Source organism: Pelophylax lessonae (assembly GCF_965119305.1).
Source record: "Pelophylax lessonae genome assembly, chromosome: 4".
Taxonomy (NCBI): Eukaryota; Metazoa; Chordata; class Amphibia; order Anura; family Ranidae; genus Pelophylax; species Pelophylax lessonae.
This window is the reverse complement of record NC_138771.1, coordinates 286,888,014-286,915,636: the sequence shown is the minus strand read 5'-3', so window position 1 is coordinate 286,915,636 and position 27,623 is coordinate 286,888,014. Positions and strand designations below refer to the sequence as shown.

The following is a 27,623-nucleotide window of genomic DNA, read 5'->3' as shown; positions in this document are numbered from 1 at the left end:
ATTTTATTACATTAAATTTAAAGCTTCAATTAAAATTTAAATATTTTTGCCTAAAGTTGGTTTCCCATCTTCACCTTGTTATAGTACTTTAAGTCAATACTTTCCTAGAAATAATTTTACTGGCGATCACATCAAATATAAAGGCCTAGGGACGCAAGCTTATGCTGTATTTGAATGCATCCCAGTTATTTTTTATTCAGACACCTATTCTCTGGAAGCTTCACCATGCTAATTATCCATTAGTATTCCTCTTGGTGAGCAAGACTCTTCTCTTGGCTACCACAGCACTCTTCCTGGTGTCTCCCTCTTGCTGTTTCTGGCTTTGTATTTGCTGTAGCAATTGGGTGCATTGGGACATTGTGCTGGGGATATTTTGCCACTGGAGACTGTAATAGATTTTAAAATTCAGCATGTTTTTCAGCCTGCTAGAATTCATTCATGCATAAGTATCAGTTTCTTAGTAATTAGGATTTTCAAATTCTAACATATGGATCCGGCTGCACCACCTCTGTCAAACTGTATTTATTGCATAAGGTTGTGAATTTGTGCTATGCTGACGGAGCTGAACACTGATTGGGCTATCCTCCTCTATCAGTATTTATTTTCATTCTGTGCAGAATTTCCTGTTACAGTGCTTTTTGCTTGGCAAAAACAAAAATTAAGTTCATAGTAAAAGGGATGAATATACCCTAACCACCCAAAGCTTGAAAGTAACAAGGGCCACATTATATGCAGAGTTGCTGGTCTCTGTGTTTATTGTCGTTTATGAATTTTATGTTACAGTTTGTGGTTAAGGGATCCTGGATATAATGTCAGTGTTACTGGTCTCTGTGTTATTGTCACTTATGAATTCATGCTACAGTTCGTGGTTAAGGGATCTTGGATATAATATCAGTGTTTTACTGGAAGGACTTGGCTTTCCTTCTTATTGTTGCTAGGGGACCAATGAACGGATTTAGTCTTGAAAAATAAGAAAACATGAGTATTGGCTGTCAGCATTCAGTCATTTGTTGCATTGCTCTGTTGGCAATTATTGTCAGAAATTGTGTGCATCTATCTATCTATCTATCTATCTATCTATCTATCTATCTATCTATCTATCTATCTATCTATCTATCTATCTATCTATCTATCTATCTATCTATCTATCTATCTATCTATCTATCTATCTATCATATGTGACTTTAAATCTAAATCTTAAATTATATACTGTAGAAATGATAAAGAGAATAGTGCACTTTAAAATAATGTACACTTATTTTGCCTGCCTGCCTTCTACTTCCTGATCAAAAGTTTCCCTCCCGCCCTGCCACCAGTGCTGAATCTGACAGCTGCTGCCTCAACAATGTGTACAGCCTGCTGCTGAAATAATTTAGCACTGTCCGTGATACTTTTTTTATTTGCTCGAACATATAATTTTTCAGGACAAACTTTTGTGTGTGTCCCCTTCATCAAGGTCCCCAGATGAAGGGGACACGCAGAAAGCTTGTCCTGAAAAATTATATGTTGGTGCAAATAAAAAAAGTTTAATGGACAGCACTCCGTTGTTTGTCAAAGCCTGAGAATGCTCAGAAGCTGGTCACTTAGATCAATTGGAAGCTGCCAAATCTGGTGTTCAATGGCAAATGCCAATCGAGCTCCACGGTATTGGACCCGGGGCTGACTTCAGGCAACTGTCCGATACCGGGTTGGTAGTGGCACCCATTGTCATATGGTTTTATGATTCATTTTATTTTGGCTTTTAACACACATTCAATAAATACTACACTTTAGAGACTTTACCTGGCTCCCAGTGGGCTTTATTTACCACAGCTACATCTGGATGGTACGAGTTGCTGAAAAGCCTTCCCCACAACAGATGGCAGATCTAAAAAGACAATGAAAACAAGAGAAGGGTTCACCGACCTAGTACAATATCAATAAAACAGTTATTGAAGGATAACAAGAGTATCATACTCACAAACGCATGTAGATAATACGCATATCAAATCAGAACACAGACAGGTGACCTCCAGGACATGGATTCTTCAAGTGCTGCAGGACGGCTGAACAATTTTATAACTCTGATCAGCGGTGTGATTGTTGCTTCCCTGTCCCCAGCTTCTCCACCTTCTGCCCACTCTCACCTATAACTACTCCTCCCACCTTCCTTTCCTAGCCCCTTCATCCCCCTTCTTCTTCATCCCCAGCACTGTCCCCCCCCCCCCCCACCTGATCCAAAACCCTCCCCTCCTGCAAACTGGATCCCTGCAGCTACCTCTACCTCTAGAAGCCACTACCTTCCCTCCTCTGCCACTCCCTTAGAGGGGTTTTCAGCATGTCCCCCCTGCCACTCTGAGCACTCCTCCGTACCGTCCCCCGCACCCCTGATCTATCCCTGAGTGGCATCCCTCCCTTTTCCTCCCACCACCTGCAGCTGCTGATCAGCACTCCAGTGAGCTGTCATCCTGAGAGTGGGGCGGGGGGAGCGGCTGTCCATTTGCATCCGCCTCTCCATAGAAAACAGTGGGTGGTCCAATTAAGCCCACTTGAAAAATGGACAGGCAGACCTGATCGGTCTGCTTTTGTCAAAGGGGTCTAAGGCCTTGTTCACACCAAGCATACACAGCGTACCTTTACAGGGATGCACAGGTGTTCCATGCATCTCTGTGCAGGCAGTCCCATTGATGTAATTTGGGGTGTAGCAATTGCACGAACAGAGCCATTGCTCCCAATTTGACATCCATGTAGGTTCACGTGCATGTCCCTGAGCTCACACTCTCTGCGTTCAGGGTCGTGCACCCATTCCCACACAGAAGACCGATTGGGAACAGCAGGTATGCCTGTGCAGCCGTTGCATCTCAATTGACTTAACATCTGTGATGGAACACCTGTTCATCCCCGTGCAGGTAAACTGGGCCCTCCATGGGCATGTAGTGCAAACAAAATCAATAACATATAAGTGACAAATAATACTTCATACAAATTTCTGATACAAGCAAGGGCCAAGTGAAAGTCCATAAAATTTCCAGTATTGATCCAAAAAAGTGCTGGAGTGCCACGGAAATGTAAAAATAATCATGCAGTGAACTGTGCTCTTTACCCTCTTGTGCTTAGATTTGTGCTGGGATAATGGGGACCCCTTAGCAATATTGCATGTGAGTCTATCAGGCTGTGTCTGGTAAGAGGGAAGATGTCACATCCTGTGTATTCTGTAATGGTTTATCACTCATAAAAGGAGAAGAAAGAATCCCAATAGTGTAGTACGTTTGTTTATTCATAAACATTGTTAAAATTACACTTAGTGTTCGTGAGTAAACATCGCATTTAGAAGACCTGAATTAAAGAGCAGTCATTCCGTCACCCATAGTCCGTGCTAGCGAGGTAGAAGTGGATCGCAAAACTCCGCGTGTGTTCTACCGCCAACCGGATGTGACATAACTGAGGAACCAGAATGTACGTCAACCAGAAAAAATAAACCACTCTCTCACTACCTCCACAAAAAAGATTTTAAATAAACTCACAACTGAAAAGTTCATAAGAAAAGTCCAATTAGAGTGTTCCATGCAAAAAAAAAAACCTCCAAAGGTAGTGAAAAGGTGACACCAAAAGAAATGATGCTTTTCTACTCCACCAGATAGGTACACTGCACACTCACCAGAGATGTTTGACCCCTTTTATTCAAAGGAAGTCACAGAACGCTTTATAGGTCCCCAACTGGCAGTCTCACACCAAGCCAGTGGAATGCAGCTCTGTTCTATCTAGTAGAGAATATCATACATTTAGATAAATGGATACCAGCATACATTTATTGGCGCTCTTGCATCTTTATGAGACTCTACAAATAGCTTGGTGACATCAAGAGCTTCTCCTAGTGTAGTACTTTCAATTTATTGAATAAAAGGTTAAAATTGCACCTATGTTCATGAAGAATACGCAGGCATTGAAAAAGAAACTAAAAACACAGTGCCACCTGCATTTCAAACACTGGAAGTGACATTTGCGGAATGTCCCGCCCTACACGTTTTGTCAGCAGCATCTGACATCATTAGGGGTCCTGTTATCTTTATAAGAGCACTGATTGTGCTATATGTATTTATACATAAGTAAATGTAATGAGATCCAACGAGCTGCAGCTCTTGTATAGAAAAAAATATTCTGTCAATTTTTTGCCCCTCCTCTACCATTGTCCATCCACAGCATGCCTTGTAATTCTGTGAACAGAATAAAAGGCGTTCTGTGAATAGAGGAGGGGAGAGGAGGACCAGACAAAGGCTTTGCAGTTTCTGTGTGTGAGAGTCTCAGGTCCAGAATTAAAGCGCTAGCTGTACTTTCTGACATTACCGAAAGTATGATTTTTGCAGCACCCCGCAGTGATCCAGAACCAGAATAATCATAATTAAATGTGAGTTGTTTGACTTGTGGTTTGTACATTGCTTTGCCTGGCTGCACTTTATTAAATTGTAATGCCAATTCGTAAAATCCCCTATAAGCTTTTAAGAGACCCTTTTGATTGTATTAAAAAAACAACAAAAATAAAACAAAGCAGCAGCAACATGTAAGTAGACAAGAAATGGGAATGAACAGCACTGAGATACAGCAAGGCATGATAGAAGGATGAAAATGAACATTATTAAAAAAACAAAAAACTGCCTTTTATGCCTTTTTATAACACAATGCTTTAGCTAACTAAATGTCTTTCACTTATGGTTTACATCTGCTTTAATTCACGAAAATAGATCTGTGGCTTAGTTCAGTTTAAAATAGCAAATACCGCTTATGAATTTTAACTTACATTGTTTTTTCATCTACTATTTTATATAACCAGTCAGTGAAAGAAACAAGAGTCACTGCAGAATTTAAGGGTGCTGACAGGACATAAAGGCTAAAAATATATATTTTTACAAGCTTTATTAACATATACGTATCCATTTAAAAACGTACATACATCATTAAAAATAGACGTTTACCCCACTGAAGAATCCCTATTTGCTATGCTGAACCCAAAAAAGGGTTACCCATATTGGTCTTCCGAGTTTAGCATATTAGCAACTGATCAGGTAAGTTTAAACAAACTTTATACTTATCTGACCCATTTCTCCTGCACATAAATGCATTTAGTGCCATAAAACAGGCTAAATAGTTCACTAGGGTTGAGCGAACACCTAGATGTCCGTGTTCGACGGGTTCGGCCGAACTTTAAAAAAAAGTCCGGGTCCGTGTCCCGGACTTTTACCGAACTTTTCCCGGACACCGAACCCCATTGAAGTCAATGGGGACCCGAACTTTAAGGCACTAAAATGGCTCTAAAACACCAAAGGAAAGGGCTAGAGTGCTGCAAATGGCAGCAAAACGTAATTAAGAGCATGGCAAGTGCTCTGCAAACAAATGTGGATAGGGAAATAACTTAAAACAACAAAAAAAAAACAGAAAAATAAAACAATGTTCTTCTTCATCTCTGAAGGACGAGGCCCATATGGAGTAGGAGGGAGGTTGAGGTGGTGGTGGATGTGGCGGTGACATAGGCGTGCGCACAGGGTGTGCTGGGTGTGCCTGGGCACACCCTAATCACCTAGGGCACATAGCATTGCCAGTGAGGAGATGGGAAAGATCTCCCTGGGACCTGCTCTGCTCTATTTCTCCTTGCCTACAGGTACATGGCCCCGATACATTACTCTCCCTGCTGGCAAACACATGCATGTGTATTTCAACTTTGGGGTGCACACCTTAATGCAATAGGCTGCGCACACCTATGGGCGGTGTAGGTGGAAGCGGCGGTGGAGAAGGACCAGGGCCGGATTAACAGCATCATGGGCTTGGTGCTGAGGATTTTGAAGGGCCTTAAGGGCCGTGCCTTGCCATGCACCCAGAGGAGGAAGGGTGCAGCCATGCATGCCTAATTCAACATGGGATGCTGTCTCTGAAGCCCATAAACACATCCATGCATCGCCAACTGTCCCTCCTTGTCCGGCCTTCACGCTGTGTGGGGAGGTTCTGAGGGTGCTGCCTGGGGAAGCGAGCATAGAAGCCAGACTTCTGTGTTTACAAGTGACAGAAGAGCGGTAACAGTGAATATGGCCAACCCGGGGCCTATATAAAAGGTAGGGGCCTGGAGCTGCAGCTCCAATAGCCCCTACATTAATCTGGCCCTGAGGAGGAGGACGAGGTAGCCAACACTGCTTCTTTTCAAAAATTTTAAATGAGGGTACACCCCAAAAGAGTGAGAAAGAGCAAAAATGGAACAATGGGTGGGTAAGGTCGGTATCCATTGCTATTCTGCATAAGGTACGGAAAAGTCCCGTGGGATCCATGCCTGGTTCATTTTAATGAACGTGAGCTTGTCCACATTGTCTCTGGACAGGCGGCTGCGCTTGTCTGTTATAACGCCCCCAGCCGTGCTAAATACCCGTTCAGATAATACACTGGCTGCAGGGCACGCCAGCACCTCCAAGGCGTAAAGGGCAAGCTCAAGCCATGTGCCCAATTTGGAGACCCAGAAGTTGAAGGGGGCAGACCCGTCATTCACTACATGTAGGCGTGTGCACACATACTGCTCCACCATGTTGGTAAAATGCTGCCTCCTGCTAAGACGTTCCATCTGAGCTGCTGGTGCTGCTGTTTGTTGTGGCGTGCTGACAAAGCTTTTCCACATTTCGGCCATGCTAACCCTGCCTTCTGAGGTGCTGGCGGTGCCCTGGTTGCGTTGGCGACCTCCTCCTCCTCCTCCTCTGCCTTGTGCTTCCACTGTGGCCCCGCTGTCAGATGGGAATGCCAGCAGCATGGCGTCTACCAGCGTGCGCTTGTACTCGCGCATCTTGCGATCGCGCTCCAGTCAGTGAATTAAGGACGGTACGTTGTCCTTGTAACGGGGATCCAGCAGCGTGGCCACCCAGTAATCAGCACAAGTTAGAATGTGGGCAACTCGGCGGTCGTTGTGGAGACACTGCAGCATGTAATCGCTCATGTGTGCCAGGCTGCCCAGAGGCAACGAAAGGCTGTCCTCTGTGGGAGGTGTATCGTCCGTGTCCTCTGTATCCCCCCAGCCACGCACCAGTGATGGCCATGAGCTGGCCTGGGTGCCACCCTGCTGTGAACATGGTTCCATCTCCTCCTCCAGCTCCTCCTCCTCCTCATCCTCCTCATCCTCCAGAACTGTGCCCCTGCTGGACAATTGCGTCCCTGGCGTTTGCGTGTGCAGGAACCCACCCTCGGAGCCCCTTGCGAATGACTGCCCTGAAAGCCTTGGAAATGTTACCTCTTCATCCTCCTCCTCCTCCTCATCCTGTGCCACATCCTCTTCCATCATCGCCCGAATTGTTTTTTCAAGGAGGCATAGAAGTGGGATAGTTAAGCTGAGAACGGCGTCATTGCCACTGGCCATGTTGGTGGAGTACTCAAAACAGCGCAACAAGGCACACAGGTCTCGCATGGAGGCCCAGTTAAATTAAATAGCGGAATAGAAAATATGATCCAAAAAAAGTGTATGTATATCACACGTACACAACCACACTGGGCCCCAATTACTATTGTTTGTACCCCTAAAAGGCTAGATGAGGAGTAGGGGGAGTATGGAACAGGCAGCACCCTCAAACCTTCAGAAGTATGAGATGAACCCCAACAACTTGGAAAGGTGGATCTCTCTCACACGTACCGACACAGACTATCCCGCAATTCAATTGATCCTCAAAGGTTTTTATTGAATAGCGGAATAGGAAATATGATCAAAAAAAGTGTATGTATCTCGCACGTACACAACCACACTAGGCCCCAATTACTATTGTTTGTACCCCTAAAAGGCTAGATGAGGAGTAGGGGGGGTATGGAACAGGCAGCACCCTCAAACCTTCAGAAGTATGAGATGAACCCCAACAACTTGGAAAGGTGGATCTCTCTCACACGTACCGACACAGACTATCCCCCAATTTAACTGATCCCCAAAGGTTTTTGATTAAATAGCGGAATAGAAAATATGATCCAAAAAAAGTGTATGTATATCACACGTACACAACCACACTAGGCCCCAATTACTATTGTTTGTACCCCTAAAAGGCTAGATGAGGAGTAGGGGGGGTATGGAACAGGCAGCACCCTCAAACCTTCAGAAGTATGAGATGAACCCCAACAACTTGGAAAGGTGGATCTCTCTCGCACGTACCGACACAGACTATCCCCCAATTTAACTGATCCCCAAAGGTTTTTGATTAAATAGCGGAATAGAAAATATGATCCCAAAAAAGTGTATGTATATCACACGTACACAACCACACTGGGCCCCAATTACTATTGTTTGTACCCCTAAAAGGCTAGATGAGGAGTAGGGGGAGTATGGAACAGGCAGCACCCTCAAACCTTCAGAAGTATGAGATGAACCCCAACAACTTGGAAAGGTGGATCTCTCTCACACGTACCAACACAGACTATCCGCCAATTTAACTGATCCCCAAAGGTTTTTGATTAAATAGCGGAATAGAAAATATGATCCAAAAAAAGTGTATGTATATCACACATACACAACCACACTAGGCCCCAATTACTATTGTTTGTACCCCTAAAAGGCTAGATGAGGAGTAGGGGGAGTATGGAACAGGCAGCACCCTCAAACCTTCAGAAGTATGAGATGAACCCCAACAACTTGGAAAGGTGGATCTCTCTCACACGTACCGACACAGACTATCCCGCAATTCAATTGATCCTCAAAGGTTTTTATTGAATAGCGGAATAGGAAATATGATCAAAAAAAGTGTATGTATCTCGCACGTACACAACCACACTAGGCCCCAATTACTATTGTTTGTACCCCTAAAAGGCTAGATGAGGAGTAGGGGGGGTATGGAACAGGCAGCACCCTCAAACCTTCAGAAGTATGAGATGAACCCCAACAACTTGGAAAGGTGGATCTCTCTCACACGTACCGACACAGACTATCCCCCAATTTAACTGATCCCCAAAGGTTTTTGATTAAATAGCGGAATAGAAAATATGATCCCAAAAAAGTGTATGTATATCACACGTACACAACCACACTGGGCCCCAATTACTATTGTTTGTACCCCTAAAAGGCTAGATGAGGAGTAGGGGGAGTATGGAACAGGCAGCACCCTCAAACCTTCAGAAGTATGAGATGAACCCCAACAACTTGGAAAGGTGGATCTCTCTCACACGTACCAACACAGACTATCCCCCAATTTAACTGATCCCCAAAGGTTTTTGATTAAATAGCGGAATAGAAAATATGATCCAAAAAAAGTGTATGTATATCACACGTACACAACCACACTAGGCCCCAATTACTATTGTTTGTACCCCTAAAAGGCTAGATGAGGAGTAGGGGGAGTATGGAACAGGCAGCACCCTCAAACCTTCAGAAGTATGAGATGAACCCCAACAACTTGGAAAGGTGGATCTCTCTCACACGTACCGACACAGACTATCCCGCAATTCAATTGATCCTCAAAGGTTTTTATTGAATAGCGGAATAGGAAATATGATCAAAAAAAGTGTATGTATCTCGCACGTACACAACCACACTAGGCCCCAATTACTATTGTTTGTACCCCTAAAAGGCTAGATGAGGAGTAGGGGGGGTATGGAACAGGCAGCACCCTCAAACCTTCAGAAGTATGAGATGAACCCCAACAACTTGGAAAGGTGGATCTCTCTCACACGTACCGACACAGACTATCCCCCAATTTAACTGATCCCCAAAGGTTTTTGATTAAATAGCGGAATAGAAAATATGATCCAAAAAAAGTGTATGTATATCACACGTACACAACCACACTGGGCCCCAATTACTATTGTTTGTACCCCTAAAAGGCTAGATGAGGAGTAGGGGGAGTATGGAACAGGCAGCACCCTCAAACCTTCAGAAGTATGAGATGAACCCCAACAACTTGGAAAGGTGGATCTCTCTCACACGTACCGACACAGACTATCCCGCAATTCAATTGATCCTCAAAGGTTTTTATTGAATAGCGGAATAGGAAATATGATCAAAAAAAGTGTATGTATCTCGCACGTACACAACCACACTAGGCCCCAATTACTATTGTTTGTACCCCTAAAAGGCTAGATGAGGAGTAGGGGGGGTATGGAACAGGCAGCACCCTCAAACCTTCAGAAGTATGAGATGAACCCCAACAACTTGGAAAGGTGGATCTCTCTCACACGTACCGACACAGACTATCCCCCAATTTAACTGATCCCCAAAGGTTTTTGATTAAATAGCGGAATAGAAAATATGATCCCAAAAAAGTGTATGTATATCACACGTACACAACCACACTGGGCCCCAATTACTATTGTTTGTACCCCTAAAAGGCTAGATGAGGAGTAGGGGGAGTATGGAACAGGCAGCACCCTCAAACCTTCAGAAGTATGAGATGAACCCCAACAACTTGGAAAGGTGGATCTCTCTCACACGTACCGACACAGACTATCCCCCAATTTAACTGATCCCCAAAGGTTTTTGATTAAATAGCGGAATAGAAAATATGATCCCAAAAAAGTGTATGTATATCACACGTACACAACCACACTGGGCCCCAATTACTATTGTTTGTACCCCTAAAAGGCTAGATGAGGAGTAGGGGGAGTATGGAACAGGCAGCACCCTCAAACCTTCAGAAGTATGAGATGAACCCCAACAACTTGGAAAGGTGGATCTCTCTCACACGTACCAACACAGACTATCCCCCAATTTAACTGATCCCCAAAGGTTTTTGATTAAATAGCGGAATAGAAAATATGATCCAAAAAAAGTGTATGTATATCACACGTACACAACCACACTAGGCCCCAATTACTATTGTTTGTACCCCTAAAAGGCTAGATGAGGAGTAGGGGGAGTATGGAACAGGCAGCACCCTCAAACCTTCAGAAGTATGAGATGAACCCCAACAACTTGGAAAGGTGGATCTCTCTCACACGTACCGACACAGACTATCCCGCAATTCAATTGATCCTCAAAGGTTTTTATTGAATAGCGGAATAGGAAATATGATCAAAAAAAGTGTATGTATCTCGCACGTACACAACCACACTAGGCCCCAATTACTATTGTTTGTACCCCTAAAAGGCTAGATGAGGAGTAGGGGGGGTATGGAACAGGCAGCACCCTCAAACCTTCAGAAGTATGAGATGAACCCCAACAACTTGGAAAGGTGGATCTCTCTCACACGTACCGACACAGACTATCCCCCAATTTAACTGATCCCCAAAGGTTTTTGATTAAATAGCGGAATAGAAAATATGATCCAAAAAAAGTGTATGTATATCACACGTACACAACCACACTGGGCCCCAATTACTATTGTTTGTACCCCTAAAAGGCTAGATGAGGAGTAGGGGGAGTATGGAACAGGCAGCACCCTCAAACCTTCAGAAGTATGAGATGAACCCCAACAACTTGGAAAGGTGGATCTCTCTCACACGTACCGACACAGACTATCCCGCAATTCAATTGATCCTCAAAGGTTTTTATTGAATAGCGGAATAGGAAATATGATCAAAAAAAGTGTATGTATCTCGCACGTACACAACCACACTAGGCCCCAATTACTATTGTTTGTACCCCTAAAAGGCTAGATGAGGAGTAGGGGGGGTATGGAACAGGCAGCACCCTCAAACCTTCAGAAGTATGAGATGAACCCCAACAACTTGGAAAGGTGGATCTCTCTCACACGTACCGACACAGACTATCCCCCAATTTAACTGATCCCCAAAGGTTTTTGATTAAATAGCGGAATAGAAAATATGATCCCAAAAAAGTGTATGTATATCACACGTACACAACCACACTGGGCCCCAATTACTATTGTTTGTACCCCTAAAAGGCTAGATGAGGAGTAGGGGGAGTATGGAACAGGCAGCACCCTCAAACCTTCAGAAGTATGAGATGAACCCCAACAACTTGGAAAGGTGGATCTCTCTCACACGTACCAACACAGACTATCCCCCAATTTAACTGATCCCCAAAGGTTTTTGATTAAATAGCGGAATAGAAAATATGATCCCAAAAAAGTGTATGTATATCACACGTACACAACCACACTAGGCCCCAATTACTATTGTTTGTACCCCTAAAAGGCTAGGAGTAGGGGGAGTATGGAACAGGCAGCACCCTCAAACCTTCAGAAGTATGAGATGAACCCCAACAACTTGGAAAGGTGGATCTCTCTCACACGTACCAACACAGACTATCCCCCAATTTAACTGATCCCCAAAGGTTTTTGATTAAATAGCGGAATAGAAAATATGATCCCAAAAAAGTGTATGTATATCACACGTACACAACCACACTAGGCCCCAATTACTATTGTTTGTACCCCTAAAAGGCTAGGAGTAGGGGGAGTATGGAACAGGCAGCACCCTCAAACCTTCAGAAGTATGAGATGAACCCCAACAACTTGGAAAGGTGGATCTCTCTCACACGTACCAACACAGACTATCCCCCAATTTAACTGATCCCCAAAGGTTTTTGATTAAATAGCGGAATAGAAAATATGATCCCAAAAAAGTGTATGTATATCACACGTACACAACCACACTAGGCCCCAATTACTATTGTTTGTACCCCTAAAAGGCTAGGAGTAGGGGGAGTATGGAACAGGCAGCACCCTCAAACCTTCAGAAGTATGAGATGAACCCCAACAACTTGGAAAGGTGGATCTCTCTCACACGTACCAACACAGACTATCCCCCAATTTAACTGATCCCCAAAGGTTTTTGATTAAATAGCGGAATAGAAAATATGATCCCAAAAAAGTGTATGTATATCACACGTACACAACCACACTAGGCCCCAATTACTATTGTTTGTACCCCTAAAAGGCTAGGAGTAGGGGGAGTATGGAACAGGCAGCACCCTCAAACCTTCAGAAGTATGAGATGAACCCCAACAACTTGGAAAGGTGGATCTCTCTCACACGTACCAACACAGACTATCCCCCAATTTAACTGATCCCCAAAGGTTTTTGATTAAATAGCGGAATAGAAAATATGATCCCAAAAAAGTGTATGTATATCACACGTACACAACCACACTAGGCCCCAATTACTATTGTTTGTACCCCTAAAAGGCTAGGAGTAGGGGGAGTATGGAACAGGCAGCACCCTCAAACCTTCAGAAGTATGAGATGAACCCCAACAACTTGGAAAGGTGGATCTCTCTCACACGTACCAACACAGACTATCCCCCAATTTAACTGATCCCCAAAGGTTTTTGATTAAATAGCGGAATAGAAAATATGATCCCAAAAAAGTGTATGTATATCACACGTACACAACCACACTAGGCCCCAATTACTATTGTTTGTACCCCTAAAAGGCTAGGAGTAGGGGGGAGTATGGAACAGGCAGCACCCTCAAACCTTCAGAAGTATGAGATGAACCCCAACAACTTGGAAAGGTGGATCTCTCTCACACGTACCAACACAGACTATCCCCCAATTTAACTGATCCCCAAAGGTTTTTGATTAAATAGCGGAATAGAAAATATGATCCCAAAAAAGTGTATGTATATCACACGTACACAACCACACTGGGCCCCAATTACTATTGTTTGTACCCCTAAAAGGCTAGATGAGGAGTAGGGGGGGTATGGAACAGGCAGCACCCTCAAACCTTCAGAAGTATGAGATGAACCCCAACAACTTGGAAAGGTGGATCTCTCTCACACGTACCGACACAGACTATCCCCCAATTTAACTGATCCCCAAAGGTTTTTGATTAAATAGCGGAATAGAAAATATGATCCCAAAAAAGTGTATGTATATCACACGTACACAACCACACTGGGCCCCAATTACTATTGTTTGTACCCCTAAAAGGCTAGATGAGGAGTAGGGGGAGTATGGAACAGGCAGCACCCTCAAACCTTCAGAAGTATGAGATGAACCCCAACAACTTGGAAAGGTGGATCTCTCTCACACGTACCAACACAGACTATCCCCCAATTTAACTGATCCCCAAAGGTTTTTGATTAAATAGCGGAATAGAAAATATGATCCCAAAAAAGTGTATGTATATCACACGTACACAACCACACTAGGCCCCAATTACTATTGTTTGTACCCCTAAAAGGCTAGGAGTAGGGGGAGTATGGAACAGGCAGCACCCTCAAACCTTCAGAAGTATGAGATGAACCCCAACAACTTGGAAAGGTGGATCTCTCTCACACGTACCAACACAGACTATCCCCCAATTTAACTGATCCCCAAAGGTTTTTGATTAAATAGCGGAATAGAAAATATGATCCCAAAAAAGTGTATGTATATCACACGTACACAACCACACTAGGCCCCAATTACTATTGTTTGTACCCCTAAAAGGCTAGGAGTAGGGGGAGTATGGAACAGGCAGCACCCTCAAACCTTCAGAAGTATGAGATGAACCCCAACAACTTGGAAAGGTGGATCTCTCTCACACGTACCAACACAGACTATCCCCCAATTTAACTGATCCCCAAAGGTTTTTGATTAAATAGCGGAATAGAAAATATGATCCCAAAAAAGTGTATGTATATCACACGTACACAACCACACTAGGCCCCAATTACTATTGTTTGTACCCCTAAAAGGCTAGGAGTAGGGGGAGTATGGAACAGGCAGCACCCTCAAACCTTCAGAAGTATGAGATGAACCCCAACAACTTGGAAAGGTGGATCTCTCTCACACGTACCAACACAGACTATCCCCCAATTTAACTGATCCCCAAAGGTTTTTGATTAAATAGCGGAATAGAAAATATGATCCCAAAAAAGTGTATGTATATCACACGTACACAACCACACTAGGCCCCAATTACTATTGTTTGTACCCCTAAAAGGCTAGGAGTAGGGGGAGTATGGAACAGGCAGCACCCTCAAACCTTCAGAAGTATGAGATGAACCCCAACAACTTGGAAAGGTGGATCTCTCTCACACGTACCAACACAGACTATCCCCCAATTTAACTGATCCCCAAAGGTTTTTGATTAAATAGCGGAATAGAAAATATGATCCCAAAAAAGTGTATGTATATCACACGTACACAACCACACTAGGCCCCAATTACTATTGTTTGTACCCCTAAAAGGCTAGGAGTAGGGGGAGTATGGAACAGGCAGCACCCTCAAACCTTCAGAAGTATGAGATGAACCCCAACAACTTGGAAAGGTGGATCTCTCTCACACGTACCAACACAGACTATCCCCCAATTTAACTGATCCCCAAAGGTTTTTGATTAAATAGCGGAATAGAAAATATGATCCCAAAAAAGTGTATGTATATCACACGTACACAACCACACTAGGCCCCAATTACTATTGTTTGTACCCCTAAAAGGCTAGGAGTAGGGGGGAGTATGGAACAGGCAGCACCCTCAAACCTTCAGAAGTATGAGATGAACCCCAACAACTTGGAAAGGTGGATCTCTCTCACACGTACCAACACAGACTATCCCCCAATTTAACTGATCCCCAAAGGTTTTTGATTAAATAGCGGAATAGAAAATATGATCCCAAAAAAGTGTATGTATATCACACGTACACAACCACACTAGGCCCCAATTACTATTGTTTGTACCCCTAAAAGGCTAGGAGTAGGGGGAGTATGGAACAGGCAGCACCCTCAAACCTTCAGAAGTATGAGATGAACCCCAACAACTTGGAAAGGTGGATCTCTCTCACACGTACCAACACAGACTATCCCCCAATTTAACTGATCCCCAAAGGTTTTTGATTAAATAGCGGAATAGAAAATATGATCCCAAAAAAGTGTATGTATATCACACGTACACAACCACACTAGGCCCCAATTACTATTGTTTGTACCCCTAAAAGGCTAGGAGTAGGGGGAGTATGGAACAGGCAGCACCCTCAAACCTTCAGAAGTATGAGATGAACCCCAACAACTTGGAAAGGTGGATCTCTCTCACACGTACCAACACAGACTATCCCCCAATTTAACTGATCCCCAAAGGTTTTTGATTAAATAGCGGAATAGAAAATATGATCCCAAAAAAGTGTATGTATATCACACGTACACAACCACACTAGGCCCCAATTACTATTGTTTGTACCCCTAAAAGGCTAGATGAGGAGTAGGGGGAGTATGGAACAGGCAGCACCCTCAAACCTTCAGAAGTATGAGATTGTGTTCACTGTACCCCACAAAGATTGAGTTCACTGCACCCCACAATGATTGTGTTCACTGCACCCCACAAAGATTGTGTTCACTGCACCTCACAAAGATTGTGTTCACTGTACCCCCCAAAGATTGTGTTCACTGCACCCCACAAAGATTCTGTTCACTGTACCCCACAAAGATTGTGTTCACTGCACCCCAAAAAGATTGTGTTCACTGCACCCCAAAAAGGATGTTGTTCACTGCACCCCAAAAAGGATGTTGTTCACTCCACCCCAAAAAGATTGTGTTCACTGCACCCCACAAAGATTGTGTTCACTGCACCCCAAAAAGATTGTGTTCACTGCACCCCAAAAATGATTTTGTTCACTGCACCCCAAAAATGATTTTGTTCACTGCACCCCAAAAAGGATGTTGTTCACTCCACCCCAAAAAGATTGTGTTCACTGCACCCCACAAAGGATTTTGTTCACTGCACCCCAAAAAGATTGTGTTCACTGCACCCCAAAAAGGATGTTGTTCACTGCACCCCAAAAAGGATTTTGTTCACTGCACCCCAAAAAGATTGTGTTCACTGCACCCCACAAAGGATTTTGTTCACTGCACCCCACAAAGATTGTGTTCACTGCACACCAAAAAGGATTGTGTTCACTGCACCCCAAAAAGATTTTGTTCACTGCACCCCAAAAAGATTGTGTTCACTGCAGCCCAAAAAGATTGTGTTCACTGCAGCCCAAAAAGATTGTGTTCACTGCAGCCCAAAAAGATTGTGTTCACTGCAGCCCAAAAAGATTGTGTTCACTGCAGCCCAAAAAGATTGTGTTCACTGCAGCTCACACACAGAAAAATGGATGTGGATCACTGACACCTGCCTATCTCCAATCCCACACCACACAGCAATATCGATTGTAGTTTGTAGAACACAGTTTCCCTAAAATTCAGCAGACTCTGTCCCTAACAGGATTGAGAAGAGATCGTAGATCAGGATTGAGTGCAGATTCACCCCACCCCCCACACAGCAATATCGATTGTAGTTTGTAGAAGACACTGACCCTATAATTCAGCAGACTCTATCCCTAAAATGCCTACAACTCGCCCTGCCTAAACACTCCGACCTGTCCCTCAATTCTATCCGGACACAAATGTTTTTTTCCTGCCTATCTTTCCCTAATCAGCAGCCAGCACGTTGATGTGTGCTCTGTCCCTGAATCTAAGCAGCATAATGACGCCGCTGCGGCTGCCTCGAACTTATAAAGACTTGGTCACATGCTTCAGACGGCCAATCACAGCTACTGAGACATTTGCAGGCATGGCTGGGATGGCTTAAGGCACACCAGTTAAACGATTGTTGATTGGCTGTTGAAAGCCCGCCATGAAAAGAGCGCCAAAGCATGCAAAACCCGGAAATAAAACGACCGAACACGGATTTTTACCCGAACATACAGTAAAGTGTCCGTGTCCGTGTTCGGGTACAAAAAATCCAATTATTCGGTACGAACACGAATAATACAGTCCGTGTTCGCTCAACACTATAGTTCACACATTTTTTGTTTGTTAATGGAGGTGGACTGAATGCAGTTAGAAACATTTAGGTGTGTATTCAGCCATAGAAAAGCATTACATCCAGATGGGTATAGAAATCTCCAAAGGCATTTGGATGCATTCATTTAGACACCATTGTGCATGAGACCTTAGAGAGTTAAGTGTATCTTATTTTCTCCATCCTGGATCCTCTTTATGCAGTCACAATGATCTGGAATTACTTTTCTGCATTTTGTTTCCAGCCAAAGACCAATGTGTGAGTTTTTTTTTTAATCAGCGACTTCCTCACTGTAATTAATAAAGTTTACAGCTGCAACGACCAATGGGTAAAGTTTTTAATTAGTGGTTCTTCCTTGCTATAAATAAATAAAATATGGCTGCCTGCAGTCATACTTCACTCCTCAGCATAGAAAGACTGTAAAGCAAATAAGATCCAACATAACTGAAAAACCTTAACTTGTATGTTTTGGCAACATTTTATACAATATTGTATATTATATGTATATTATTGCAAGCTTCCTTGATTTACCTTTAACCACTTAAATACTGAGCACTTTCACCCCCTTCCTGCCCAGGCCAATTTTCAGCTTTCAGTGCTGGTGCAGTTTGAACGATAGTTGTGCAGCCATATAACACTTTACCCAAATTACATTTTTATCATTCTTTTCAGACACATAGAGCTTTCTTTTGGTGGTATTTATTCACCACTGGTTCCTTTTTTTTTTTTTAAGGGGGGGGGGGGGCTAAACAAATAAAAAAGACTGAAAAGTTAAAATATTTTTTGTTTGTTTTTATTATAAAAATGTTGCAAATAAGTAATTTGTCTTCTTCTCTGATGAGTCTGTACTGATGGGCACTGATTGGCTGCACTGATGGGCACTGATTGGCTACACTGATTGGCTGTACTGATGAGGAAGCACTGATAGGTGGCACTGATGTTCACTGATTGTCACTGATGGGGCTGCACTGATGCTCATGTCCCAAATAAAAAACTTACAGACTTGCCAGTTAATGGCTTTACTTTCCTCCCACAGACACAGCGTGGAAGGAAAGGACTACCTATATGTGGCAAGTCTGTTTACATGTGATCAGCTGTGGTTGAACACAGCTGATCACATGGTAAAGGGCCACTGTGATTGGCCTTTTACTCTGATCTGTCGGTCACAGGGTGCGCCCAATACACACCACAGGAGGTGCTCAGGTGCAGGGTTCTGGGAGGACATCTATTGACCCCTCCCAGAACTGGATGGTCATGCTGTAGCCATCTTTTGGTTACGGTGAACATGCACATAGAGAGCTTGATTGTTAGATTTCCCTGCACGCATTTATGGCCTGATATGAAGGGTGTGAGTCCAAGAAATAATTGATTTAGGTATAATATTCTTATCCTGACTGCATTCACTAATGAATGCAGTCTTTCTGTAGTTATATTATCTGTGCCACTCACTGTTGAAGCTAATATCAGTCAGCTGAATGTTAAAATATTGCATAATTCACTTAAAGTATAACTACAATTTTACTCAAAACCCAGCCACCCTTCCTTCGCCCCCCAAGCTGATTCAATTTAGAACCCTTAACCTTCCTTTGACCTTTGTATACCCAAACACTATCAGTGTCATTAAATTGGGACTCTAATTAAAACTGGGAGAACTGGTAGGTTGGCTACGTAAAGTGAAGCGCTCCGAAATACACAATCCCTACATCCAAACAAATTAATTAGTACTAGGGATAGACCGATATATCGAGGGCTGATATATCAAGGGACGATATACACTTTCCCCGATATATCGGCCCTGGAACTGGCCGATATTGCCAATGTTTTTGTGACGGCATTCTGCCTTCTTAGGCTGCCTCCTTTTGCCAGTCGGAGACGGGACTAGTCTCGTGGGAGTGTATCACAGCCATACACCCACCCAAAACAGCCCAGTGCCAGCCAGCCACCCACATCCACAGGCCCTGTACCAGCCAGCAACAGGCACTGTACCAACGAGTCAGCCAGCCAGGCACTGTACCAGCCAGCCACCCACCCACCACAGAGTGCCAGCCACCCACCCACCATATGGTGCCAGACAGCCAGCCACCCACAGGCCCTGTGCCAGACAGCCACAGGCACTTTACCAGCCAGCCGCCCACAGGCCTTGTACCAGCCAGCCACCCACAACCCCTGTGCCAGCCACCCACCTACCACAGGGTGCCAGTCAGCCATCCACTACAGGGTGCCAGCCAGCCACCCACCACAGGGTACCAGCCAGTTAGCCACCTACCACAGGGTGCCAGCAAGCCAGCCATTAAGCATTAAACAAAAATTAACATGTTCAGTACCAGATTTGTGTCAAAAATTCTTTATTTTTCAAAACTTTAAATGTACAAAATATCGGTCCATATTGTCCGATACCGATACGCAATGGCCAAAGTATCGGCCCTGAAAAAACCATATCAGTCTATCCCTAATTAATACAACCCACTACAGAATATAAAGTGATAAAAATGTGAACTGATGTGATTTTATCAATAGTGACCACACATATACATAAGTAATGCCAGAACACCCATGTGTAGTAGATTACTAATCGGGCATAATGAATAAAGTGCCATCAGTGTGGTTCAAAAGACATTTAATACATGTATATCTATCAGTCAGTTCCATATATCTTCAGTTCATCGTTAGTGTAATCTTCCCACAACTACATGTGTGCTGCACGGTACATGGTTGGATGATGGAACTCTGTTGGTATAGGGGTGTTTTGGGGTGATGTGCAGTGCCATTTGACCTGCAAACATGGTGTGTTTAATGGCATCCAAAGAGTTAAATTTTTGTCTCATCTGACCAGTCAATGTTCTCCCAGTATTTTATAGGCTTATCTAAATGTTGTGCAGCAAGCTTTAAACGCGCTTCAACAAGCTTTCACTTTAGCAATGGAGTCTTGCGTGGTGAGCGTGCATATAGACCATGGCGGTTGAGTGCATTACTGTTTGTTTTCTTTAAGGAGCTCTCCACAAGTGGTCCTTGGCTCTTTGTCATGGCTGGTGTTTGGTGAAATTATTTTCTTTCCATTTCCAGATTATGGCTCCAACAGTGCTCACTGGTTTAGAAATCCTTCTGTAACCAATGCAACAATAAGTTTCCCAAAGTTTTGAGAGAGCTCTTTGCTTTTACCCATCATAATTAATTTCTAATTACAGATAGATTTCAGTTGGTATCTTGAATTTCCATGTCTTTTTGCTCCTCCTTTTTTTCATGTGTTCACTACTTTTTTCCTGTGTCATTCCATTTTAATACACAGAACTTCATTTCTGAACTTATTTGTTTTGGTTTCTTTGTATGTATGTATGTATGTATTGCACGGGTTGTTACTGACATGTTGTGAAATTTTCATGTCAGAAATATATTTACCTAGAAAAATGGTGACCTGTTCAATACTTATTGTACCCGTTGTATGTGTGTGTAATGTGTGTATATGTATATATATATATATATGTGTGTGTGTGTGTGTGTGTGTAATATTATCATGCACACACACACACACACACACACACGTGCCTAGAGTGCACACACCTATGGATATCGCACAGGGCTACAAGTGTAACATAGGCAGCAGAGCACAGATTTAACCTCATTGGGATTCTGATGCTGCTTCATTTTCCTGTAGCAAAGAAGTAGCACTACTGCATTACTTAGAAATCTATGTAATAAAAAATGCTATAAGAAAATGACAAACATTTGCATATTACCAACAAAAATTGCCCTATTTTGTGTAATATGATAACTTCCTATGATTGCAAGCTCCATCTAGTGGCCGTAAAGCAATATTTTTCCTGATTTGAGGTATTTCAGAAACAAAATACAAAATTATGGCCACAAGATGGCTTTTCAGATCATAAGAAACAATCCTATTACACAAATACAGCTATTTTCGTTGGACTGTTTGATTGTCATATTCGTACAAAAAAGTTTTTAAACATAACTCCTTATGTGTATATTTAGCCAAAACACTTTTCTGGTGGGGGGGGGAAGGGACTGTAAAATGAAACTGGAACAAATCCAAATTTTACGCTGGCAGAAACACCAAATCACCATGTGTGTCGCCAAGATGCACGAATCAGGAGAATCGCTGGTTCACAATTTTTTCTTTCAATGTAATATTTTCTCTGTTCTGTTAGATCTGCAAGAATTATACAGTTAGGCAAGCCAGGCAATTATGACTTACATCATTTTCTACAGATTGTACAAATTTATAGTTGGCAAATAAAATAAAAAAATCGGATTTGAATGCAGAGCCCTGTATCTTCATATGACTTTGAGAGATAGATGGAATGTAAAATGGCTAGATCATGTTGATCCCAGTGCAGCTCTTAATACCCAAATCCAGGAATTGGACACAATCTACTGTTGCAATGTCCCCTCTCCCCTCCCCCCACCCACACACACTGTAAGTGTTTAATTGCTCATGCAATTTAGGAGTGCAGAAATAAAGATTAATACCTCACTGCAGCAGGGTCCCTCCAGAGGTGCGACCAGCCTCATTTTTAAGGAATTCCCAGCAGTGGTCCCACTCCTGCCTCCTCCTTGTACAATACGTGCATAATGGTCATGAATGGTACATAGGATACCAAGGGATTGCATACCACCTGGATTTCAGATGTAACAAGCATGTAACTTCTTGCAGTGGGAGAAGTTGAGGGGAGTGCGACGTACACTGCAAGGATGAATTTTTTCTAATTGATGACGTTGGGTCTTAAAGAGTAAAAAGGGACATTAAAAATTCTATATATACTATTCTATATTTATAGTATATCTGGGTTGTCCTCATTTATTTTAGGTGCTTTAGAGAGGAGCTCCAGGAATTGCAGCACTTTGCAGGCAAAACAGCTGCATACGACTGCTGCTGTATGGGAAACTCAGAGGTCCAGTGTTGAAACGCTGAAAGTATAGGGATATTTGTACTCCCAACGCAGTGGCGGTTCTACATTAAATTGCTCCCCGGGCAAGACTCCCTCCCGGTGCCCCCCCCAAAAAAAAAAAAATAAATAACATGACAACATAAGAATAAATGCAGAGTGCCACAGCATTGCCCCCAATAAATGCAGAGTGCCACAGCATTGCCCCCAATAAATGCAGAGTGCCACAGCATTGCCCCCAATAAATGCAGAGTGCCACAGCATTGCCCCCAATAAATGCAGAGTGCCACAGCATTGCCCCCAATAAATGCAGAGTGCCACAGCATTGCCCCCAATAAATGCAGAGTGCCACAGCATTGCCCCCAATAAATGCAGAGTGCCACAGCATTGCCCCCAATAAATGCAGAGTGCCACAGCATTGCCCCCAATAAATGCAGAGATGCCAGCGTGCCACCTTTCAATGCAGAGCGCCAGCGTTCCCCCCGCGAGACCCATCCGTGCACTTACCTCACTTCTCTTCAGTTCAGTCCCCGGATTTCCCGCGTCTCCTCAGTCCTCCCGCGGCGCCTCCTCCTCGGCCAATGGCGTGGGGTTTGCCTTTGGGCCAATCAGGAAGCGGGAGGACCCGCTCCCTGATTGGCCAGGAGGAGGATCAGTGTGACAATAGCGAATTTTCATTCGCTATTGTCACACAATGGGCAGGCTCGGGGGGGAGCAATGCTCTGCGCCTCGGCTCCGCTGCCACAGTGAAATTATTCAAAGTTCCTCGGGTGGCCCGGTACCATTTGATCCACGGACCGGTACTGGTCCACGGCCCGGGGGTTGGGGAACACTGTCATACGCCCTCCACGTGTCATAAAAAATGCCGCCCCGGGCGGCTGCCCTGTTCGCCCATGCCTAAAACCGCCACTGCTCCAACGCTCAGTAAAAACATAAATAGTAAAAAAAAAAAAAAGTTAAGTCCACCAGGTGGCATGTACCTAATTGGACTTAATTCCTTAAGGCAAGCAGATTTTAAAAGTGCTGCAAATCCTGGAATTCTGTGTTAAAGTTTATCTAAAGCCAAAACCTTGTAAACGATAAATATACTTTAACTGTGTGTCTTTGCATGGATTAACTATGCACATGTTTTTAAAACCTTTACAGGGTTGCGTACATGTAATTGCCTGAATAATTTAACATTTACATATTCATGAGTTACATTTTCAGATAGTGATCCATTTTCCTGTTGTGTATGTTTTCCAGAGGCTTACTGCTCCAGGAAAACAGCAAGTTTTCAGAGGCTCTCCACTACTACAAGTTAGCAATTGGTAGCAGGCCTACACTGGCATGTAAGTAATGAATTTACATTTTATCATCTTCGTTCGCATCTGTTTATCATTATCATCACAATTTTTTTTTAAATAAGATGAAGGGCTAAGGCCTCACCACAAAACCATCATCAAAACTGGCATTCTAATTGGCAGCGTTTTGTAGAGATGAAAGGTTTTGAAAAAGCATGTAGGCCGAACCACCAATCATCTATGGTGGTCCCTTCTGTAAGGGAAGGAAAATTAGTGACAGACCACGTGTGCAAAAATAGTCTCTCAAGGCCAGTCATTTACTGCTACTAAAAGAAGCAGTGCTGAATTTTTAACATATTACATTTAGATGTGTTTGTTGTATTCACTTAAAATGATACTTATTGCAATCACTGATTTTACAGCGGCATACTTGAATACAGGAATTATTCTTATGAATCAGGGAAGAACTGAAGAGGCCAGAAGAACCTTTTTGAAATGTTCAGAAATTCCAGATGAAAATTTAAAAGATCCTAACGCTCATAAAAGTTCAGTAACCAGCTGCCTTTATAATCTGGGGAAGTTGTACCATGAACAAGGCCAGTATGAGGTAAGTTCCACAAATTAGTGAAACCTTAAACTTTTTATTGAATTATGGTTTTATTTAGCTTTTTTTTTTTTACAATAAAGAAAATGGGCAAAATCTATTATAATAATAAAATTTACAGTGCTTAAAGTGGAAGTAAACCCTCCTATCGTTTTCAGCCAAGGAAGATGCCGTCTTGGCCTCGTTCTAATCGTCAACTGCCATGCTGCACATGTCATCAGTTATGACACCGGCCATTGGATGGTTTGACAGTTTGGTTGCGAGGACAACCAATATGACCGTTACGCTCCCGACACAAGCCGGGAATGTAACTGTTTTTTAAACTGTTTATTCCATTGGTTTTGTCTGGATAGATTCTGGGTGTTTGAGGGTGATAACAGAGACAGCTTAGGGAACAGTATCACCGGCCTGAGACCAGGGTCAAGGTCAGGGAGTATGATACATAAGAAAAGGAGTATGGCTGAGTGGGTAGGTAGCAGAGAATGCAATAGGAGGGGATTTGGATATTAAATTTTTATATTTTTTTTGTGGTGGGTGGGAGGGTTGTTAATATAGAAAGTTTACTTGTAATAGTTATATATGGTCGTTAATCTGTGTAATGACTTGAACTATGTTTTTATATGCTGACAGAAACTTGAATAAAATGTTAATATACAAAAAAAAAATCCATGGGTTTACTTTCGCATTAAGGCATTATGGGGAGCCCATACATCATTAAAATTATTGTAAAGTCTATTTTTTTTCTTTAGTTAAAAATAAAAAACATGTTATACTTACCTGCTCTGTGCAGTGGTTTTGCACAGAGCAGCCCAGATCCTCCTCATCTAGGGCCCCTCTTTGGTGCTTCTGGCCCCTCCCTCCTGCTGAGTGCCCCAACAGAAAGCAGCTTGCTATGGGGGAACCCGAGCTGAGCCACAGCTCCCTGTGTCCATTGAGACACAGAGCCCCAGCCTGGCCCCGCCCCCTTTCTCTCCTCATTGGTTGACTGACTTTAAAAGCAGTGGGAGCCAATGGCACCACACTGCTGTCTCAGCCAACGAGGAGGGGAGTCCTGGACAGCCGAGACACACCTGCAACATCACTGGATCTAGAGGGACTCTGGTAAGTATTAGGTGGGCCGAGGGGGGCTGCTGCACACAGAAGGCTTTTTATATTCATGCATATATTGCATGAAGATAAAAAATCTTCTGCCTTTACAATCATTTTAAGCATGACCCAAGTAGTGCTTGCATATCAGGTACCTATGAGCTGGATCTTGTCCCAACCCTTTTTGCATTATGATTAGTAAAATTGTTCTAATACTGACAGCATGGGCCTCAGGAGCTTTATGGCTATCAATCTAAAAACATGCTCATGGTATTTTTACTCTATCACAAATAAGATCTATTTGGGCTTATCCAGGTGTGTCTAGCCTTCATGACGATAAAGACTGCCATATGGCTGAATATCCTCTTCTCTAATAAATAAATTGTATATTTGACTGCCAAGGATACATTGTTTAGTTGTTGGCGATATTTTGCTTTTCCATTTTTATTTTGTGTCTTGGCCAGGAGCAATACTGTTTTTATTTCTGTTTTTATAGACCTCAGTGCAGTCAAGATCATTCAAACAACCCAATATATACACAGTTGGATCCATAGTCTTCTTACAGCTGAATACCTTGTTAACCCTATAAAATACTTTTTGCCAACGTTTTAAAGCAATTCCCTGACAAATGTATTAAGTCTCCTGAGTGCCCTTGACATTTATTACAATTTGGCAAATGCACCAAGCGTTTTTTTTTTTTTTTAAATATTTTGGATTATAAAATATTCTGTGTATAATGCATGGTTTGGTGATATAGAAATGCAAGTTATTGGTACCTGTTGAATATTTTAGAGAATATCTGCATATTCCTTCCCCCTTTTAGGGATTCAGAGCCTCTAATTCAGCCTTTCGCAACTTTTTTTTTTTTTTTTTAACACCCCGTGCGGAATCCTTCATTTATTTTCACACTTCAAGAAAGCCTGCTAGAAATGAAAATATCTACAGCTCACAGCACATTAGTATATAGAGTTAGATGTTGTAAGTATAATAAAATTGTGGCAGGCGTGGTAGATTGTGGCATTACAAGAGTATTTGACACCCAGAGTGGATCATATTTTGACCCCCCCCCCACCCCTTTTGCATCAGGGGCCAGAAGGAGGAGGATTGGCCCTACATTGTTGATCATTGGGAAAAATGTCACAGCAACAAAAACTGACTGGATTCCCCTATCCACTCATTCATTGTGAATGGGGAGTCCTCCTGCTGTGTCATTGTATTCTGAGGCTTCACCTATGCATTATGCATTATTTCTAATACATGCTAAACAACAATTTGAATATAGTAAGATGGTCAGGCTTAACTGTTATTGGCAGCAGTAAAGCATACATGAGACAAGGACACCCAGCACCAGTCTAAGCAGGTTGCACTTTTATTCAGAAAGGCAGCACAGTTTCAATGCTGGAGCGCTTTGCACTGCTAGTTCATAGCTTAAAACAAACCAGCCATTGGTTTGAGCTACTAACTAAACTCAGATAAATTCCTGACTAACAGGGTGCCCCTCTAATAGGTTCCTCAAAACAAACAGGAGGCATTTGTTCTGCATACAGGTTAATCCTTAAGCTGCCAGGTCCTTTCATCAGCATACAGACCTATAGCACTGCTTCCAGCTGGCCAGGTCCAACCTGGCATTCCTCCTTCTGCTAGTGACCTAAAGCCAATAGCTAAACTGTTTAGCGGACTCTGTGGAACAAACAGGCAGCTCTGATTAGCGGCAAAAAAAGCCACTGATCAGAGCTCTTCACCCAAAATGTGACCCCACCCCCCATCCCTTCTCTGCCAATGTCGCTGCTTCTATATCTCCAGCCTCTCAACCTCCCGCCACTGTTCTGTGCCTCTGCCCCCACTCTTTTGGGCCCCTAGTCCCTGCCCTTCACCCACCCCCAGCCCTGATTTGTTTCCCCCCCCCCCCCGCAACCCCTATCCTCTGTGGCAACTCTGCAGCCACCATCTTCCTGCCTATCCTACTGGCTTCAGGTGCTGCAAGGGAACCACAGGGGCTTTACAAATGTTCAACTACATCCTCCCCCCACCACTCTGTCCCCTCCTGCAATGACACACATCCATCCCCGATGTGCTACTGACCGGCATTTCTTTCCCCTCTCCCTCC

The 27,623-nt window shown here is 43.2% G+C and overlaps 1 protein-coding gene across 1 annotated transcript in view; it reads left to right on the top strand.

Moving 5' to 3' along the window:
- The window catches only part of TMTC2 (transmembrane O-mannosyltransferase targeting cadherins 2), a 445,859-nt gene that overhangs the window by 277,670 nt on the left and 140,566 nt on the right, over nucleotides 1-27,623 (top strand). Inside the window, exons 5-6 of the mRNA XM_082255664.1 lie at nucleotides 23,789-23,874; nucleotides 24,249-24,433. Of these exons, the coding sequence (XP_082111790.1) occupies nucleotides 23,789-23,874; nucleotides 24,249-24,433 (271 nt within the window). The remainder of the gene's footprint in view (nucleotides 1-23,788; nucleotides 23,875-24,248; nucleotides 24,434-27,623) is intronic.